Source organism: Dama dama, chromosome 11, assembly GCF_033118175.1.
Source record: "Dama dama isolate Ldn47 chromosome 11, ASM3311817v1, whole genome shotgun sequence".
NCBI lineage: Eukaryota > Metazoa > Chordata > Mammalia > Artiodactyla > Cervidae > Dama > Dama dama.
Window position 1 is genome coordinate 100744180 of NC_083691.1, and position 19564 is coordinate 100763743.

The 19564-nt window shown below is 49.7% G+C and overlaps 1 protein-coding gene across 3 annotated transcripts in view; it reads right to left on the reverse strand.

Moving 5' to 3' along the window:
- Positions 1–593: 593 nt before the first annotated feature.
- The window catches only part of LOC133065220 (MAL-like protein), a 30682-nt gene continuing 11711 nt past the window's right edge, over positions 594–19564 (reverse strand). Inside the window, exons 2-6 of one of the 3 annotated variants that reach the window (XM_061156034.1) lie at positions 8868–9035; positions 8024–8152; positions 6595–6693; positions 4614–4736; positions 594–2152 (exon numbers count right to left, since the gene is read on the reverse strand). In XM_061156034.1, coding sequence (XP_061012017.1) covers positions 2090–2152; positions 4614–4736; positions 6595–6693; positions 8024–8152; positions 8868–9035 — 582 coding nt within the window. In that variant the 3' untranslated portion in view covers positions 594–2089. The remainder of the gene's footprint in view (positions 2153–4613; positions 4737–6594; positions 6694–8023; positions 8153–8867; positions 9036–19564) is intronic. The other 2 variants (XM_061156035.1, XM_061156036.1) reach the window with 2 other exon arrangements.

Sequence of the window (19564 nt, forward strand, 5' to 3'; positions counted from 1 at the left end):
GCTGACCTACACCTTGCAATAACTTGCCATAAGCACACCTGAACACAAGTATGTCTTGGTATAACTCCTCTTAACCGACCAGCACCTTGACATAACACCTCTTGCCGTATCTAAATTTGCATATGTCACCCCGCTTCCGCATAGTTACACCTTAACCCACCTGTGTGTGTGTGCTCACTCGTGTCCGACTCTTTGCAACCCCATGGACTCTAGCCCACCAGGCTCATCTGTCCATGGGGTTTCCCAGGCAAGAATACTGGAGTGGGTTGCCATGCCCTCCTCCAGGGGATCTTCCCCATCCAGGGATTAAACCTGAGTCTCCTGCATTGGCAGATGGGTTCTTTACCCCTGAGCCCCCACCAGGGAAACCATTCTTACTGAAGTGGGAATTATGTGGAAATTATGCCACAAACCCAAGCGCTGGAGCCAGATGTGGCGTCTCGGGGCAGCTGCCCATGAAGCAAGGCTGGGTGGGCTGGGCCTGGGACCCCTCCATGGGTTGGGGCTCTGGAGTCTTGGTACAACTGCTGTTGGGACCTGGCCATGGTGGCCAGCCCCAGAAGTGAGGCCACAAAAGAGATGAGCTCCAGGCATTTCACTATAGAAACCACTTTTATTTGGATGTGACTGCTCAGGAAATACTGAATATCCCAGACAGATGGCAAGCTGGAAAGTCACAGATGAACAGTGGCTTTTCAAGCTACGGGGTGATTAGAAGGTGAGCTGTCAAGGCATGAAGCCAATGTTTTCTCTGGTGATCTCCCCGCCTTCCTGACCCTCTCTCCCCCAGAAGCAGAAAAAAGTCAATCCAAAACTGTAAGCCCTCGAACTGGCTCAGACAAATCACTCCCACATAATAACTTATTTCATTTCAGACTGGCAGCAGGTCCATGCAGTTGGGGGGCTGAGCCCTGGCTATCCTCAGAGTCTGAGCCAGACAAACGCCTGGACCCCAGCACGGGGCCGGAAACACCAGACGGCACAGCCTGCCTTTGAAAACAATTTAGTTGGGTATCCAGCACTGTGATTTTACATTTCTCTGTGCCTTTTCTCAGAGAATGCCCGTGTCCCAGGCCCCTGGAAGCCCTTCACTGCAGGAGGCTGGCTGGACGGTCCAGGCCCCGCCCCCCATCTGGACCACTGTGGGGAGGAGGCTTGCGAAAGAGCAGGGACCCTGGGATGGGGTCCTTTCCAGCCTCCTTGATATCCTCCGTGTGACCGGAGCCCAGAGGAGAATCCTGGCACATAATGCCCTTCTTGGTTCCTTGATGGTCTTTTCTGAGGGACAGGGAGGGGGGTCTGGAGGCCTGACCCAGGCGTCCTGCAGCCCTGAAGTTCTCTGAGCAGCCTGACTTACGGAGAATTGGAAAAATGGATTACAGCCTTCCCTGTCCGACCCCTCCTCCCCTCCCAGGTCTTGGTATATAACAATTTTGTAGTCGGGCCCTTATTTTCCCCACAAATCTACCCTCAGATTTCCCCTGGCTCCTAAAACTGTAGAGGAAAGAGGAAGTGGACATGAACTGGAGTCAGGCAGTGTGGGAGGGGGCAGCTGGTTTGTACCACCTCTGCAACAAAGAGGCAGGATCGCGGGGCAGGAGCAAGGTCTGTGGTTCTTCAGAACTGAAGGCTTTGACAGCACCATTTTGATTTTAAGAAAATAATGAAGGTTCTCATCAGTCAGCTGTGGGGAAGCTCGTTGCCGAGGCAGATGCCCAAACAGGCACGATGATGGTAGACCTGGAATTTTCCGCATAAGATGTTAGTTTTCTAGAAGAGCGAGGGTCACTGTCAGAAAATCCCAAGAGACAATTACTTTCCCTGGGCGAAACAAAACAAAATGAAACAACAACAAAGTCCTCCCCCCCAACCAGCCTTTTCATATTCATCACAATGAATTAAAATGTCCAAACAGATCTGCCAGCGTGTGATTTCATCGCTCAGTCTGAAAAGATGGTCTGTGGATCCCATGATGTCATCGTTGGTGAGCTGTTTATCATCCAGATGGTGAAGGTTGAAAACCACTTTTGGAAGCTGACACTCCTGGTTTTGAAAAAGCATCTTCCACATCGCCTGGCCCCCTGCTTCTTCAGTGGTAATAGATGCTGAAGGCATGCAGGATGTAGAGCAGGGTGGTGATGAAGGCAAAGAACTGGAAGAGCCGGGGAGTTACTGCCTTAGAGATGCTGGCAATCACTGCCCCCTCCCAGCCCCACACAGGCCCACGGCAGCCCGGATGGCCCTTGTTTTGACCCTGCTTCATCCGCTGCCTGCCTAAGCCCCGTCTGGCCCGAGGGCAGCAACCACGGGGCAGCCCCTCCAGCCTCCGTGAAGCACTCCACCCCCTTGTCCCACCGTGTCACCTGCAGACCTGGGCTCCTCTACCTGCCATAAAGTTGGCCCGTCCCCATGCCTGCCCTGGGTGCCCTTGCCTCGTTCTGGGCACTCTCCCCCTCCTCCACCTTCAGCCACAGTCTGCTCAAATGACAGTTTCACTCACAGGTCCAGAACTCGACTCTACGCACCCACCTCTTAGGTCTTCAGAGGCTCAGAGGCCCCGCAAGCTCCCTGTGGGCAAACTGAACTCCTGAGATGCCCTCACAAGCCCAGCTGATCCCAGGATACTCACCTCCTCCAGCTACCCAAGCCCAAAACCTGTGCTTCCCCCTCCCCCTCCCTCCCCCACGGCCACGTCCATTCCCGAAGATACCCGGCTACACTGTCTGATTATCTCTCGGTCCAGCGGAGGACTCCATCCCTCCTTTGCCCCACCCTGTCCAATCACACTCTGTTTCATTCATCCGTTCAACACATGGCTTGTAAGCACCTGCTATGGGCTTCCTCGGTGGCTCAGTGGTAAAGAATCTGCCTGCAATGCAGGAGACGCAAGAGAAGCAGAAGACGCAAGTTTAGTTCCTGGGTTGGGAAGACCCCCTGGAGGAGGGCATAGGAGCCCACTCCAGTATTCTTGCCAGGAGAATCCCATGGACAGAAGAGCCTGGCGGGCTAGGGTCCATGGGGTCGCAAAGAGTTGAACAAGACTGAAGTGACTTAGCGTGAGCATGCATGCTTCAAGCACAACCATGGATCTAATGGTGAACAAAAATTTTAAAATTCCTGTCCTTATGGAACTTGCATTTTAGTGGCACATGCAGAAAGGACCCAAGATGAACCAGGAGAGAAGCAGGAGCTACTGCTCTGAGTGGGGCTGAGTGGCAGCCTCACCAGGAGGTGACAAGTGAGAAAAGAACAGGAGGTGAGGGAGCCGGGAGCCGAGGCCGAAGTGCGGGGGTCCAGGGACAGCAAGGAGGCGGGTGTGACAGGGGCCCCTGAGCAGGACGAGCAGCGCTCCGAGTGGTGGGAGGCAGAGTGGTGCTGGGCTGGGGGGCAAGGAGGCAGACAGGCAGGAAAGGCGTCCTGCAAGCTCACCGCGTTGGCCTGGTATCTTTCTGACAAGGGGGCCAGCACCCCATATCACAGCCCCTCCTACTGCTGCCCGATCCCTGCGGAGCCCGACTGACACAGGACTTTTCTGGCCACAGAGACTGGAGCTGATGGGCTGGGACCCAGCCTGGGCGTTAGATCTTCCTGAGAAGGAATAAGGAGGGTCAGGAGCACTTGCGTGCACACACACACTGGAGGAACCCACCACCTGCCATGTGGTCTCCTGCCACCTGAGGGCACCATCCCCCCAAGAGAGGGGCGCGGCCACACTCAGGGCCTGGCAAGACTGTCGGCCGGCAGGCAGTGAGCTCGGCCCATGACTCTCTGGACCACCTTGCCTTGGATTCCATCAGCCGATGCGTAACCCCGAGGATGTCCGTCACTGAAACAGAAGGACGGCAGAACTTGAGCCGTGACGAGGAGCTGAACTCCAGCCCAGCAGCGAAGGGGGCCACTGAAGGATTTTATTTCTTCATTTTTTTAATAAATTTTTTTTGTGGACCATTTTGAAAAATCTTTAGTTAATTTGTTACAATATTGCTTCTATTGTTTATGTTCTGGTTTTTGGGCCATGAGGCATGGTCTTAGCTCCCCGACCAGGGATTGAACCCACAGCCCCTGCCTTGGAAGGTGAAGTCTTAACCACTGGATTGCCAGGGAAGTCCTAAGGATTTTCAGTAAGAGATGTGCATTTTGGAAAATTTATGTTTTGGAAAAACATATTCTGAGGGCAGTGTAGTAGGTGTGAGTGAAGCGTTAGTCACTCGGTCATGTCCAACTCTTTGCGACCCCATGGACTGACAGGCTCCTCTGTCCTAGAATTCTCCAGGGAAGAATACTGGAGTGGGTAGACATGCCCTTCTCCAGGGGATCGTCCCGACCCAGGGACTGAACCCTGGTCTCCCTGCATTGAAGGCAGATTCTTCACCGTCTGAGCCACGAGGAGGACAGACGACTAAACGTGGGCTTGGCACCCTGTGAGCTTGGGCACACCTGACTGCCAGACCGTCTGCATGCGTGCACACTCTCACACACGCACACACACACCCCTCCCATCCCGCAAGGCTGCTTCGGTCTGAGGACGCAGGGCCTTCTGTTCCGGAGAGACAGAGCTGAGCCCCTGGCTTTCCATCCGGGTGGCGCCTGCCGCGCTCCCGTCCAGCACTCACCGAGGCCGCGGTGTTTATATAGTAGTTTTTCAGGTCCTGGATCTCTGACATGATGGTGGCGTGCACTTGTAACACGGCGGCACTCATGTACAGGATGCCCGTGGTCCCGTGATACAGGCTGTCCTGGAAAGATGGAGCAGAGGCCATGGCCACCATCACACGGGCATGCAAGCAGGTACCACCTACCCCTCTGACTCAGCCGCTGGGCAGAGCGGGTGAAAGAGACAAGCCTGCTCCCGAAACTCCTGCTTTTTTCTTTCTCAGTGTTTCTAGGGAAATTTCTGTGTTGTGAGCAATGGCGGACTAATAAATGGCAATACCAGTATGAACCAAGATTTACTGAGTGCTTCTTCCTGGTCAAACTATAGGCTAAATCTTTTCCTCGTGTATCTCATTTAACCTTGTGAACTGTGAGGTCAGTTCTATTTATCGTTACTGCCATTTTGAGGAAATAGAAGTCCAAGGTTAAAGTCAGTGACTACAGGCTGAGCCAGGATCTGAAACCAAGCCACATTAACACCAAGCTTTCGCTCCCACCTGTTAGTGCTACGAAGGCTGCTGTTCACTAGGTGCTTTCCTGACTGTATTCACTTGTGTCGTTTCATCTTCACAGCCAGTTTCATAAGGCAGCTACTATTAACATGCCCACTTTACAGATGAGAAAACCGAGGCTAGGCTGACACATGGCAGAGTCGGGCCAATCTGGTGTTCTTTAACATCATAAGAATACCAAAGTATTCTGGAAGGAATGTCATAATAGGCAAATTGGCATTTTGCAACCCCTAAAGAATATTCATCAGAAGATGAAAGAGGGCATTAGAGAAAAGAGTGATGGGGTAAGGTTGTCACGGTGAAAGGAGGACTACCAGTCACCATGTGTGATGTGACTTGAAGACACTTACGAAGCATCCTTGCCAGAAAGGTTTAACCCGTTTCAGTTTAGCCTTTAGGTGCTAATTTCTGGCTTATAGAAAATTCAGGGATTAGAGGAGCGAGTCAAGTCACACCAGGAAGACGCAAACAAACCAAAATGCGAGACCTTCTACAGCAGCGGGCCCCAGCCTTTCCGGCACCAGGGACCGGTTTTGTGGAAGACAATTTCTATTCATGGACCGTGGGTGGGGGGTTGGTTTCAGGATAATTCAAGCGCTTACATTTATTGTTCACTTTATTTCTATTATTATTATATCAACTCCACCTCAGATCATCAGACATTAGATCCTGGAGGTGGGGGAAGCCCTGGTCTATGGGACAGCTGACCACCCAGTTTTGTCAGCAAGTCACTGGCAAGGAAAACCATGATAGTGAGAAGGTAGGAAGGAAGGAAGGCCAGGGGTCTCCAAACGGAGAAAATATGCTGCAAGTGTCAGACAGTTTTTATCTCTCTCTTAAGCGGCAGGAGGAAACAAACAAGTGTTAGATTTTTTCCCCCTTCTCTATACAAATTTAAAAAGAGTTTTCTCTTAAAATTCTCTGCTGCCAAGAAGACACCTGGCTCCACCCGAACTTAACTTTTCTCAAACCTTGAGCTAACTAGTCCGTTTTTCTCATGGAAATATTTGTCTTAAGCTGTGTTAATGAACTATGTATTTATCCTAGACTCTGTCTTCAGTTGGTTCTGCCTAATAAGACTCAGAACCTACATGACAAACCAGTATGTTTTACTCATGCAAATGTTCTCTTAAGCTATGGTAATAAGACTGTTTTTGCTTGGAAACCTGCCTTTCTTCAAGATACACGTCAGTCATTTTATGGCCTGGGACAACTCACCTTGTGCCAATGTTATCTCAAAATGCATGTTGTGGGTGAGGGGCCTGGCGCCAGTCTCTGAGTTTTGAGACCTTTCCTTTCTCTAATTAACAGCTTCCTGATAGATATATAACACACCACTTAAAGGCTAGCAGGGGGCAATCTTTCTGCCCCCTTCTGATGTCTATGTCAGAAGCTCTATCTCTTTTATACTTTAGTAAAGCTTTATTACACTAAAGTTCTGAGCGATCAGCCTCGTCACTGGCCTCGGGTTGAATTCTTCTCCTCTGGAGGCCAAGAATTCCGGTGTCTTTCGTGGTTTGGCAACCACCTATTGAAAAGTAGATTAAAGATACTCAAGAAGCGTCACTACCAAGTGCAAGTGGGCCTGGTGAGGACCCCGATTCAAACAGGTCGGCTGCAAAAACATATTTCAGCTATAATGGGAAAGAAAGTGAAGTCGCTCAGTCGTATTTGATTCTTTGCAACCCCATGGACTATAGCCTACCGGGCTCCTCCATCCATGGGATTTTTCCCAGGCAAGAGTACTGGAGTGTGTTGCCATTTCCTTCTCCAGGGAATCTTCCCAACCCAGGGATTGACCCGGGTCTCCAGCATTGTAGGCAGATGTTTTTACCATCTGAGCCACCAGGGAAGTGACTGTGTTATAATGGGGGACAGTTATAGTTTTCCAGGACTGTGACCTGTGTCTTTGATGATAACAAGGAATTATCATTAACTTTATGTAAGTTTGCTAATGTAAGAAAGCTTGTGTATTTTTGGAGGCATTCTGAAGTGAAGTGTGTAGAATGGAATGACGTGGTGTTTGGGATTACTTTAAGATTCTTTAGGAGAAAAAAAAGCTAGGTGAAGTAAACGTGATAAAGTCTTGAAAATGCTGGAATCTGGGTTATGGTTACATGAGGATCCATAATATCAATACAATCCTCCCTACTTCTGTTTTGAATTGTTCAGTAGGGAAATATTTTCAATGGTTATCAGGATGGTGTGATGACATGAAAAATATTTAATGGATGGCATAATAATAAATGAAAGACTCTACATCTAAAATGATTGGTTCAGTGAGATTTATACATTTTGCATAAAATTTGCCAGGAATAGGGAAGAATGAATTGTGATAGGTGATTGTGGTAAGACCTTGAGATCGGGGTTATTCTTTTCCTACTATATTTCTTTCAATACTGCTCAAATAATTTTACCATAAATTAAAATTAGAGGGAAAATGCATAAGGATGTGCTTGCTACGGGAGGAGCTGGGCTGTGCATATATCCCTATAAAGGGAGGCAGTGGAGGGGAGTGCAAAGCAGGATGGATTCCGGCAGAGGAAAGCTTTCATTCCCATCTAATTGTTGTTGTTTAGTAGATAAGTCGTGTCTAACTCTGCGACCCCGTGGTCTGTACTCCACCAGGCTCCTCTGTTCATGGGATTTCCCAGGCAGGAATCCTGGAGTGGGTTGCCATTTCTTCCTCCAGGGGATCTTCTCAACCCAGGAATCAAACCCATGTTTCCTGCATGTCCTGCATTGGCAGATGGATTTTTTACTACTGCGCTGCCTAGGAAGCCCTATCTAACAGTTGTTGTTCAGCTGCTAAGTCATGTCTGACTCCTTGGACTGCAGCATGCCAGGCTCCTCTGTACCTCACTGTCACTTGGAGTTTGCTCAAACTCATGTCCATTTGAAGGAGGAAACAGACAGAACAGGCTCCATCTTGAAAGCAGGACTCCACCTTGGGCCGGACTGTGGACTTTGAGCTCTATGCCCAGCATCTATGGAAACGACATACCAATGGAAAAGCAGGCCCCCCAGATGAAGGAGCCTCATGACTGGTACCTAGACTCTCTGTCACCTAAAATGTGTGCTAATTATCTCTGTAGCAGAACAAGGGCATAAACCCCACTATGCTTATGGGGTGTCACCACCAGCCTACTGATAAATGTCCATTGTTTAACTACCTAGGCTTATGACGCGTGAATCATGGGTCAACTTTGATAGTATCTCTCTTTTACCTTGTCCAGAAAATCTGGACAAGTAACAGGAAATTTGGTGAGGTGGGTTTAACCATGTACACTTAGGGTATATAAGGTTTTCACAAAAACTGGTCAGGGTCCTTGGCTAAGAGGAGACTCCGCCTTGGGCCCGCTGGTGTAATAAACTGCACTCCACTATCTGCATTGTCCTCCTTAGTGAGTTTGTTTCCCGGAACGCGTGGCTACAACACATTAAGTCAATGATGCCATCCTACTGTCTCATCCTCTGTTGCCCCCTCTCCTCCTGACCCCAGTCTTTCCCAGCATCATGATCTGATAGTAGACACATTCAGATAAAATGTTGAGATTCCCCAGGGGCCCAGCCCAGGAAGCGTCTCTGGTTCCTCCTCCCACCCAGGAGGCTTCCTCCTCCCACCTGTGTTTGTCCTCACCGCGCCCAGGACAATGGTCTGGGAGGAGCCTCAGGCCCTGGGTCCCTCTCCCTGATTCTTACCAGAATTTTCCAGGACTCATATCTTTTGTAAAATCCAAACATGTAAGACAACAGGAGCATCAGGGAGATGAGGAAGGAGGTGAGCGAGACGTACATCACCCATCCTTGTAGCAGTGGGCTTGCTACCTGCGTGGCTGCCACCAGGATCCAGACCCAGACCCCAAATATCTGTAGGAGAAAACACAGAAGGGGCTTCACTGGCTGGTGTTGAGTGTGATGTGCTTTGCACATTTCCCTTCTCTGTCCTCCTCTGGCTTTGGTTAAGCACTCTTCAGGGGCTTCCCTGGTGGCTTAGATGGTAAAGAATATGCCTGCAGTTTGGGAGGCCGAGGATGGATCCCTGGATCGGGATGATCCCTTGGAGAACGGAATGGCTACCACTCCAGTGTTCTTGCCTGGGAAATCTCATGGACAGAGGAGCCTGGCATGCTACAGTCCATGGGTTGCAAAAGAGTGGGACTCAACTGAGGGACTAACATTTTCACTTTCAGACATAAATAAGTCACCCCATCCCTTATGGGGCTCCCACTGCTGTTGTCCTGGAGGTAAAAGCACTTTTGAATTTATGGAGAGTTCTCAGGCTCTTCCGAAGAGAAAGACAACAGGAGGAGAAGCCAGAAGAGACCAGGGAGTGTACCACGAGGCAGAGCTTCTTAACCTCTTGCAGGTTGGGAACATCCCCGGAAGCCTGGCTGCCTCTGACAGCTCATTGCCCCAGGCCTCAACAAACAATCTCCAGGTGAACTGTGGAAGTCCTAGGCTGGACACGGGACTGCCCATGAGCGAGCCGGGGCCGCCTCGTTCCAAGCAGGAAGAGTGGAGGAGCAAGAGCTGCTGTCCTGCTGAGCCGGGCTCTTGCGTGTTGATTACAGTGACCAGTGGCTGACGCTGAGGGAGGTGCCGGGCATGGCTTGGGGGCACCTGCCCCACCAAGGCATGAGAAACGCCTGGAGATGCTGGCCCACTGCCAGTACCCAAGCAGTGCTGGTTGTTAGCGGCAATGGCATTCAGGGCTTAGTGACCGTGCAACCTATAAAATTTTACACTCACATGAGACCTCTGAGGGCAGAGAATGGTCTGTGCCATTCACCGATGTATTCCTGGTGCCCAGCCCAGCACCTGGAGAAAAGCAGGTAGGGAGGGTGTCAAAGAGCATTCTTTGGAATGACTCAGTGATAAACCCATGGGCTTCCCTGTTGGTAAAGAGTCCACTTGACCCAGGAGACCCAGGTTCAATCTATGGGTGGGAAGACTCCCCTGGAGAAGGAAATGGAAACCCACTCCAGTATTCTTGCTTGGAGAATTCCATGGACACAGAAGCCTAGTGGACTATAGTCCATGGGGTTGCAAAGAGTCAGACACAACTTAGCAACTAAACCACCACGATGGTAAACCCGCCACCACTAGCTCTCGTTCACTAGGGGCTTTAAGGTTATAAAGTGCATTCACAGAGGTGCATTCCCCACTGGTGGTCCAGTGGTTAAGAATCCAACTGGATATTCAGGGGACATGGGTTCCACCCTGGTCCAGGAAGATCCCACCCCTGCGTGTGTGCCACGACTACTGAGCCCCTTCTTTAGAGCCCGCACTCCACAAGTGTAGCCCCTACTTGTTGAAACTAGAGGAAGCCCGCACACAGCAGTGAAGACCCAGCACAAAAAATATATAAATAAAATGCTTTCGTTCAGATGGCCTCATTTCGTCTGTACAGGAATTCAAACTCCCGTGGGCTGTCTGTAGAGAGCTGCCACTTGATACCTGCCGCCTCTTGCTGCCAGCTTCCCTGCCTCAGCCCCACCGGGCCCCTCAGCGCTGGCAAAGCGTCTTCCACCCCAGCTCCTGCCATCAGAGGCCACCCTGGGCAGACACTTCCACACGTGCATCTTCCGTGTGTCCGCACTTCACTCTCACAGCGTGTGAGACGCCGCCCTCGTGGGGAGCGTCTGGAGAAGGAAATGGAAGGAGGGACAGAGGCCTGAGGCCACGTGGGCCACAGAGCAGGGCCCCGGTGGGTCTCTCCTCCTCACAATCATGCCCCAAGGGCAGGGCCCCTGAGCATTTGGGAGAATCTACTCAAATTGCCCCGCTTCTTCTTGGCGTAAAGGTTGCACAATCAGCTTTACGCAAAGGAATGTTATTTACTTTTTATTTCCACACCCTCTATCCTCTGAACATTAGAAGGGAACCAAGGCCACGGCGAAACTCCAGGTGAATTTAAAACCAGTGGAGTTTGCTATCCTGTTTCTGTCTCAAGCAGCCTCGGTTGGATTCAATACAGGGAAAATAATTTTGAATATTTGTCTTGACTTTTTTTTTTTCTAAACTTATATTTAGCTTTCCAAATTTGCTTGGCAACCTAAATTATTCTCTCCTTTTAACCCTCATTTTTGGATATCTCAAGAGCTGGAGATATTTTTAGATGTTGGGGGCTGGCCTTCAACTTGGAAGAAGATTGTATTAAAGGCAGATATTTCAAGCAAGTGTATTTCAAGTACGATTTTGGCAGTCTGTTTCTTAAGAACAAACACAGATTACTCACCTGTGCGTTTTCTAAAGGTTGAACTGAAACTGGAAGGGATCACTTAAGGGAGGGTAGAGCTTAACAGTAAGTTTATTTATTACTCATTCTCCTCTGAAACATGAAGAATAGGCCCCTCACATTTGGAGAGCTGGTTAAAGAGCTAGAGGATGAGAACTGGGGTAACAGCACCCAGATGCAGTCAGGAGCAACGGCCAATTACAGGTCGGGGCTGGGGAAGTTGACATATCATCAGAGCAGACAGCAAAATGTTTTCAAGGCTCTTGGGGTTAGGTCAGAAGGATTCAGATTGCTGCTGACTAAAGATGGGGCAATTTGACCTTCAGATAAATATAATAACTACTATGGATTGCGCCTAGTCACTCAGTCTTGTCAGACTCTTTGCGACCTCATGGACTGTAGTGCACCAGGCTCCTCTGTCCATGGGATTCCCCAGGCAAGAATACTCGAGTGGGTTGCCATTTCCTTCTCCAGGGGATCTTCCTAACCCAGGGATCGAACCCTCCTCTCTTGCATTGGCAGGCGGGTTCTTTACCACTGCACCACCAGTGGGTTGGACTGTATCAACCAAGCTGAAATCCATGAGTTGAAAATGATGCTTTTAAAAGCCCTACTTTGGTCATTTTTGGAGGATGCTTATTATTTTGGAAGGCAGCCATGTTCACCACTGTACCGTCAATAATTATTATTTTGAAAAATGCTTAATAAAGGAAAAGAATTATGCCAAAAGCGTGGCATAAGGGTAAGGAGCTTCTAAAATGCATAAATTCCTGAGCCTTAACCCTCAGGCCACACCCTGAGTCCTGCTACTCCTGGGACCATCTGGGGACTTTGAGGGAGCCCCAAGGTCTGGGTGTTGCCCCAGAGATTCCGATGGAGTTGGTGAGAGAGGCTGCGTTGTTAAAAATTTTCCCAGATGAAGCAGTGAAGACTGAGAAGCCCCAGGGCCCATCCTGTGGCTTCCAGGCTCTTCCACTCCAGTTCATGCACAAGCAGTACTGACGCTTCCGGGTTCAAATCCTAGCTCTGCTAAAGGGGCAGGTTATTTAACTCATCTCTGCATCCATGTCCTGGTTCATCAATCAGAGGAGGTGGGGAGGACTCCTCTCTTCTGGTTCCTGTGAGCATTAGACGAGTCTCTCATGCACAGGGTGAGTGTTGAGCAACCATTGTTGGCCGTGTTATTAGCTATAAGGATATGGGAGGGACTTTTCCCCAAGAAAGACCCTGGAGAGGGAAAGTCCAAGGCCTGTGTTCCTGAGGGATAGGAGGTTCACTTCTGGAAGAGCTGGGACACCAATCGGTGAGGAGATGAGATAGCATTGAGGGGGCACAGATCCTTCTAAGGAGGTGATGAAAGCTTTGGTCACCTAGAAAAATGTGCCTGCATACATGCGTGACTTCATCTACAAATGTGGGGACTCACAGTCCCTCCAAGGCCACCTGCAGCCCCCAGGTCGGAATCCGTTACCATTTCCATGATAGATAACGGTGCCATCAGCCAGTCTACTATTTTGATGATGTTGATCAAGATATTAAATGCATATGCTCTTTGACCCAGTAATTTCACTTTGGGAATTTGTCCTATAGACAATGCACATGCACAAAATGGTGAATGTACAAGGTTGTTTACTGAAGCTTGCTGGTTACAGAAAGATAAAGAAGCATCCCAATGTTTCATCCAGTGTGGGGGGCGGTGGGTTGTGAAAGCAATTATGTCATACAGCGGAAAACTCAGCAGCCTTCAAAGAGAATGAAAAACTCTGTATATCAGAATAGAACAAACCCTAGAATTGTACAAGGCAGAGAGCAGCGTGCCCAGAGTGCTATGATTTACATAGAAGAAGAAGAGAATGTATAAGCGTATGTATGTGTATATGTGCATTGGTTTGAATATTTCTGGAATGAGACCCAGTGAACCAGTCATGCCCTGGCCTCCTGGGAGGAGAATTTCTTGGCTCAGAGACAAGATCTTTTAAATGAATCCAGATCACCAATATACACATTGAAAAAGAAAGAAGGACACTGGACTGGATGATGAGGGCTCGCTTCAAAAGTCAAAAGGTTTTGCAGCAAAGTGAATGGACCTAGCGACTGGCATACTGAGTGAGGTAAGTCAGAAAGAGAAACATGAATATCATATGATACCACTTATAAGTGGACTCTTAAAAAATGGTACAAACAAACTTATTTACAAAATAGAAACAGCGTCTCAGATGTAGAAAAGAAACTTATGGTTACCAAGGGAGAAGGGGGAGAGGGAGAAATAAATTGGGAGATTGGGGTTGACATATGCATCCATATATGTCCACATATGGACAGCTAGCCTGGAGGGCTATAGCCCGCAGGGTCTCGAAGAGTCGGCCACGGCTGAGTGGCTGAGCACATGTAGCTCAGGGAGACTCAGCGCTCTGGAGGGACCGATGTGGGAAACAGTCTGAACAGAGTGGGTACATGCGCGTGTATAACCCGTACACTCAGCTGCACACCCGAAACCAGGGCAACGCTGGAAAGCAACTACACTCCAACAAGGACTTCTGAAAAGATTTTGAACGGGAGTGACAAGAGGAGAACTGCCGTTCCTTTGGGGAGAGTGGATCTGTCCTAACGGGACAAAGCAGGACAGCCAGGGGGCCTCCGAGGGGCTAGGTGCAGGGGCTGGGCGCACTGCCCCAGGGCTGTGAGCTTCACTCGGATTGCCTGTGAAGACAGAGCTGCCCTAGCAATGACCCCGTGTGAGGGGGAGGAAGAGCTGAAAGACACCAGGCTCAGGGCTGCACCTGGGCTCCTGGCCGCAGCTGGGAGGTGTGGTCCCAGTGGGGCCCGTCATGGGGTTGAGAACAGGAGGAGGTGCTGGCCATACGATACTCTGGGTGATACTAGTGGCAGGTTTTTCTGCATAGCTGGGCGTTATTTCAGCCTGGCTGGCCCACTCACCACTGACACTGCATTCCTTTCCTTACCACGGGGCTTAATCTTCACAAAGCGTTGGTGGCCCCTCCTCCCCTTCACTGGTCCTCAGGTGAACACAAGCTGCAGGAAAAAGGCGAGACTCGTGGGACTTCCCTGGCGGTCCAGTTGTTAAGAATCCACCCTGCAATGCAGGGGACGAGGGTTCAACCCCCGGCCAGGGAACTAAGATCCCACACGCCGCGGAGCAACGACGCCCACACGCTGCAACTGCTGAACCTGTGTGCTGCAACAGAAGACCCAACGAGGGCAAATAGAGAAATAAACACCCAAAAAGCAAAGAAGAAAAGGCCAGACTCGGGACAGGGAGGCCCAGGAGGTGAGGGGGCCAAGTGAACTGCGGGCTCCTGCTCCCTCTGATGGCCCGGAAACAATGAGCTGAATGAAGGACAAGGCCTGGCTTGTCCACGATGGGAACCAGGACCACTTTGGGGCCCCCTCCGATGCTGAGATGTTTCAAGATGAAGAAAACTATTGTCCCTCACATTCAAGTAGCCACGGCCCACATTGTATGACTCCAAGTCCCTTGGCCATTGTTTACCTTCCCAAAATTGTGATAAAATACACTGAACAAAGTGTGCCTTTTTAACTGCTTTTAAATGTACAGTTCAGAGGCTTCCCGGGGGGCTCACACTGTAAAGTATCTGCCTACAATGTGGGAGAGCTGGGTTCAGTCCCTGGGTCGGGAAGATCCCCTGCAGAAGGGAATGGCAACCCACTCCAGTATTTTTGCCTGGAAAACTCCATTGACAGAAGAGTCTGGCATGCTACAGTCCACAGTGTAGCAAAGAGCCAAACACAACTCAGTGACTGAGGACGGCAGTATTCCATCATATGAATACACCACGTATCTATTTTATTTGCAAAGTATTTATTTATTTACTCATTTTTGTCTGTGCTAGGTCTTAGCTTTGGCATTCAGGCTCTGGAGTGCAGGCTTAGTTGTCCCTCGGTATGTGGGGTCTTAGTTCCCCGACCGGGGATGGAACCTGCGTCCCCTGTTTTGGACCACCAGGGAAGTCCCCTCATGTCTATTTTATTTATTCGTCCTCTGATGGACACACGGGCTGCTTCCACCTTTCAGCTACTGGGGGTAGGGCTGCCGTGAACATGAATGTACCACTATATGTTTGATGCACATCCTTTAAAGGGAAGAGTAAGATGAGGTCCATGTGGGAGCTGTTGTTTGGAGCCCATTTGGCAATTCTGTTGCAAAACGCCGGGAGAGTCACAGCCCCTTCAAACAGAGCGCCCCCTGTTGGTGTCACCGAGGCCAGCACAGGCATCCCTCGGGACTTTGGTACTGCGCACTCAGAATGCCTCAACCCCAGGGTGATTTAATGGTTTAAATGGTACAACAGGAATCAGTGTTTTATTTTCCGACTGTGCGGCACGTGGAGTCTTAATTCCTAGACCAGGGATCAAACCCATGTCCGTTTTAATGGAAGCGTGAGTCTTAACCACTGGACCACCAGGGAAGTCCCTAGATCTGTTAATCATTTTTTCAATCCTAAGATTTTAAATCGATTGTAAAAATAAGATTAATGTTATCAGCAGAGGAAGTCTTTATTATGTTTTGTTCCTTTCGGGGCCTAGTGCTGGTTGCAAATTGTGGGGAACATACATTTTGCATTCAATTTTTTTGGTATTTTTCTATTTTGCTACATGGCTTAATAATAACTTGTTGTTCTAGGTAGTTCCGTCAAGTTGCCCTGAACACTGGCATGTTTAGGTGTGAATCGCGAATCATCGCTCCTTGGGAAATACAGACTATGTTCCTATAAGCTTGTGGTCAAAATATCGTCATCAACTGATCAACATATAACTTTGTTTTATGTGTCTTTCCGTTTAAAGACACATTATTCAATATACTTAATAAGTAATGTTAATCCATTAATATCAAGCTGTCACCAACAGCTCTATAACTATATGCTTACCTAACACTTACTTTCTATGTAAGGCAAGTCACTGCCTTGCCAAACTTAGGAACATGAGACATAACTTCAGCAGTGCACTTGGGCTATTTTGTAAACTAAAATCACCAACAAAAAGCCAAGCACCAAAATTAGCAAGATGGGACACTAAACAGACTTGGGAAAGGACCCTGTTAATAGTATGAGCAAGGGCTCATAGTTAATACTTAGTTAATACTAAGGCAAGGGCTTCCCCACTGGCTCAGTGGGTAAAGAATCCACCTGTGATGCAGGAGACATAGGAGCTATGGATTCGATCCCTGGGCTTGGAAGATCTGCTGGAGGAGGAAATGACAACCCACTCTAGTATTCTGGCCTGCAAAATCCCATGGACAGATGAGCCTGGCAAGCTATAGTCCAAAAGGTCAAAAAGAGTTGGACATGACTGAACAACTAAGCATGCATTTAGGAAGGCAGGCATTGACCTCAGGTTGAAATGTATGTGTCTCAGATTTGTGACCTGAATTTTTTTCTGCTCTGCCTCAAATGACACATGTCTTCGAATCTGTGTGACAACACCTCAAGTACGGATTGTGGGGTTACAAATAAAGTTTGGTGAGCAAGGGAACTTGGAAACGCAGAATCTGTGAGTAATGAGGCCCGCCTGTACTTTCGATGCCGCCATTACATTCCATCACATTGATAAAACTTCATTTACTCAATGAGGCCCCAGGCAAAGAGGGTGGATGTTTCTAGCTTTTCCCTGTTATAGATGATGCCACAGTAGGTAACATTGCAAAGAGAGCTGTCTTTTTTTCTTTCCATGGAGCTTCCCTGGTGGCTCAGTAGTAAAGAAGCCGCCTGCCAATGCAAAAGACACGGGTTTGATCCCTGATCCAGGAAGATCCCACATGCTGTGGAGTGACTAAACGTGTGCACCACTGCTGGGCCTGTGCTCCAGAGCCCGGGGGCCGCAACTGTTGAGCTCACATGCTGCAACCACCGCAGCCCACCCGCCCTGGAGCCCACGCGCCACAGCCAAAGAAGCCCCTGCAAAGAGAAGCCTGAGCACCATGACTAGAGGGTAGCCCTGCTTGCCACAACTAGAGAAAAGCCTGAGGAGCGATAAGATAAATAAATAAATTCTTCCTATGGAATAAATTGCCCAACTGGGTGTACTGGTGGGCAGTGGGGTGGGGGTGGGGGGCAGGAGATGTAGCAGGTGACTTTCCAGCATCCATCAGGCTCAACATAGCTCTTGGCTGGGACACATGCCCTGTGTGGGACACACATGTGTCCACAGCCTGTGACCACCCTGGACAACGAGATGCAAGGCTTCTGGGATCTGGGAAGGCTTTCTTCCTGCCTCAGGGATGAGAGAGTTCTGCCCTTGCTCTGGCCATGGCTTGTCTGGGTTTAGGCCTGGAGCTATAATGAGGAAGAGGAGAGAGACAGGAAGAGGCTGGGTTGGATGACACAACTGTGCTGCCAAAGAACCAGCCTAGTCAGAGCCCGCCAGCTCCTCTGGGCTTCCGGGAATGTGAGGTCTTCCACTTCTCTTCTGTTCCAGCCATTCTGAGCCAGTGGCAGCCCTCGTCACAGCACTGCTATGGACCTGGGAGGAGAGTCTGCTTTCATGAACTATGCCCTTCCCCACCTCTTAGAACACCCCCACTTGGCTTCCCGGAATCCCCAGGCCAAACTCAGCCACCACCCAGCAGTCTCCCGAGCCTGTGCAGCGCCCCCAGCACTCAGCCTTCCAAACGGCGGCTGAGATCTGTTAGTGGGTGATGAAACCCACCTGCTCACTACTGGCATTAAAAGGTTAAGTAGGGACTTCCCTGGTGGTCCAGTGGCAGGGGGCCCGGGGTTCGACTCCTGGTCAGGAAGGTAAAGATCCTGCATGTCACAATGAAGACAGAAGACCCCACATGCCACAACCAAGCCCTGGAGCAGCCAAATGAACAAATAAACATTAAAAAAAAGTTAAATAGACTAGCAGCAACATGAATGGACCTAGAGATGGTCATACTAAGTGAAGAAAGTCAGACAAAGACAAATGTCTTATGAGATCACTTACACGTAGAATCTTATAAAGATGCAAATGAGTTTATTACAAAACAGAAACAGACTCACAGACATAGAAAGCAAACTCACGGTCGCCAAAGGAGAAAGGGGAGGGAGGGATGCACCTGGGGTTTGGGATTAACAGACACACAGTGCTATGTATGAAACAGCAAGGACCTACTGTGTAGCACAGGAAAAACTATGTGCAGTATCTTGTGAAAACCTGTGATGGAGGGGGACTTCCCTGGTGGTCTAGTGGCTACAAGTTCACCTTGCAATACAGAGGACGTGGATCCAACCCCTTGTCCAGGAAGGTCCCGCAGGACTTTAGCAGCTAGGCCAGTGCTCACAGCTGCTGAAGCCCCCTCACTAAGAGCCTGTGCCCTGCAACAAGAGCAGCCGCCACTCGCTGCGACCAGAGAAAGCCCACCAGAACACCGAGGGCCCAGCTCAGCCACGAATAAATGAATAAATCTATCTAAAACAAAAACAATGGAAAAGAATCTGGAAGAATATATATGAATCACTTTGCTCTGCATCTGAGACTAATACAACATAGCAAATCAACTTTACTTCAATAAAAAGTAGCTGGTTTTGAAAAAAACAGGTAAGTAGACTAGTGAAGAAAATACTGTGGATTGTTCATAGGAAGGGGAAATACCGTTTCCTGAATCTTTTGTTTTAATTAGTCACACACAGACACAGACACACACACACACACAAAGTTGCCATGGAAACACATTTTTTTCCATGCATCACGGCCAGGAGTGGACCCCTAGCTCCAGTCTGCCTCTTTCTGCCAAGAGCCTCAGTCCAGGCTGGGGTGGGCCCCCTGCCCCCCAGAGCACCCCCATACCCTCCCTGGCGTCAGCTCGCAGCTGTGGTGGCCTGGTCCCGGGGGACCACGCTGAGGTCTGTGTGGGAAGTGTGAGCCTCTGAGAGGAAGGGAGAAGGGAAACTCGGAGGAGCTCCTGGAACGTCCTCTGTCTGCGGTGACGGAACTTGGCACCAGGGCCTCCACAGCTGGTGTATAGGGGCCCAGCCTCTTTCAGGCCCTCCTGGGAGGGGAGGGCAGGCACCCCTGAAGTCCTCACCTGGCTGCAGCCCTCCCTGTGGGCGGCGCAGGAAGCCCAGCGCCCATGTGGGTTCTGATTGCCACCATCTCTGCAGCCTGTGAAGCTCTTTGGGCTGGCATGTCACCTCCTCTA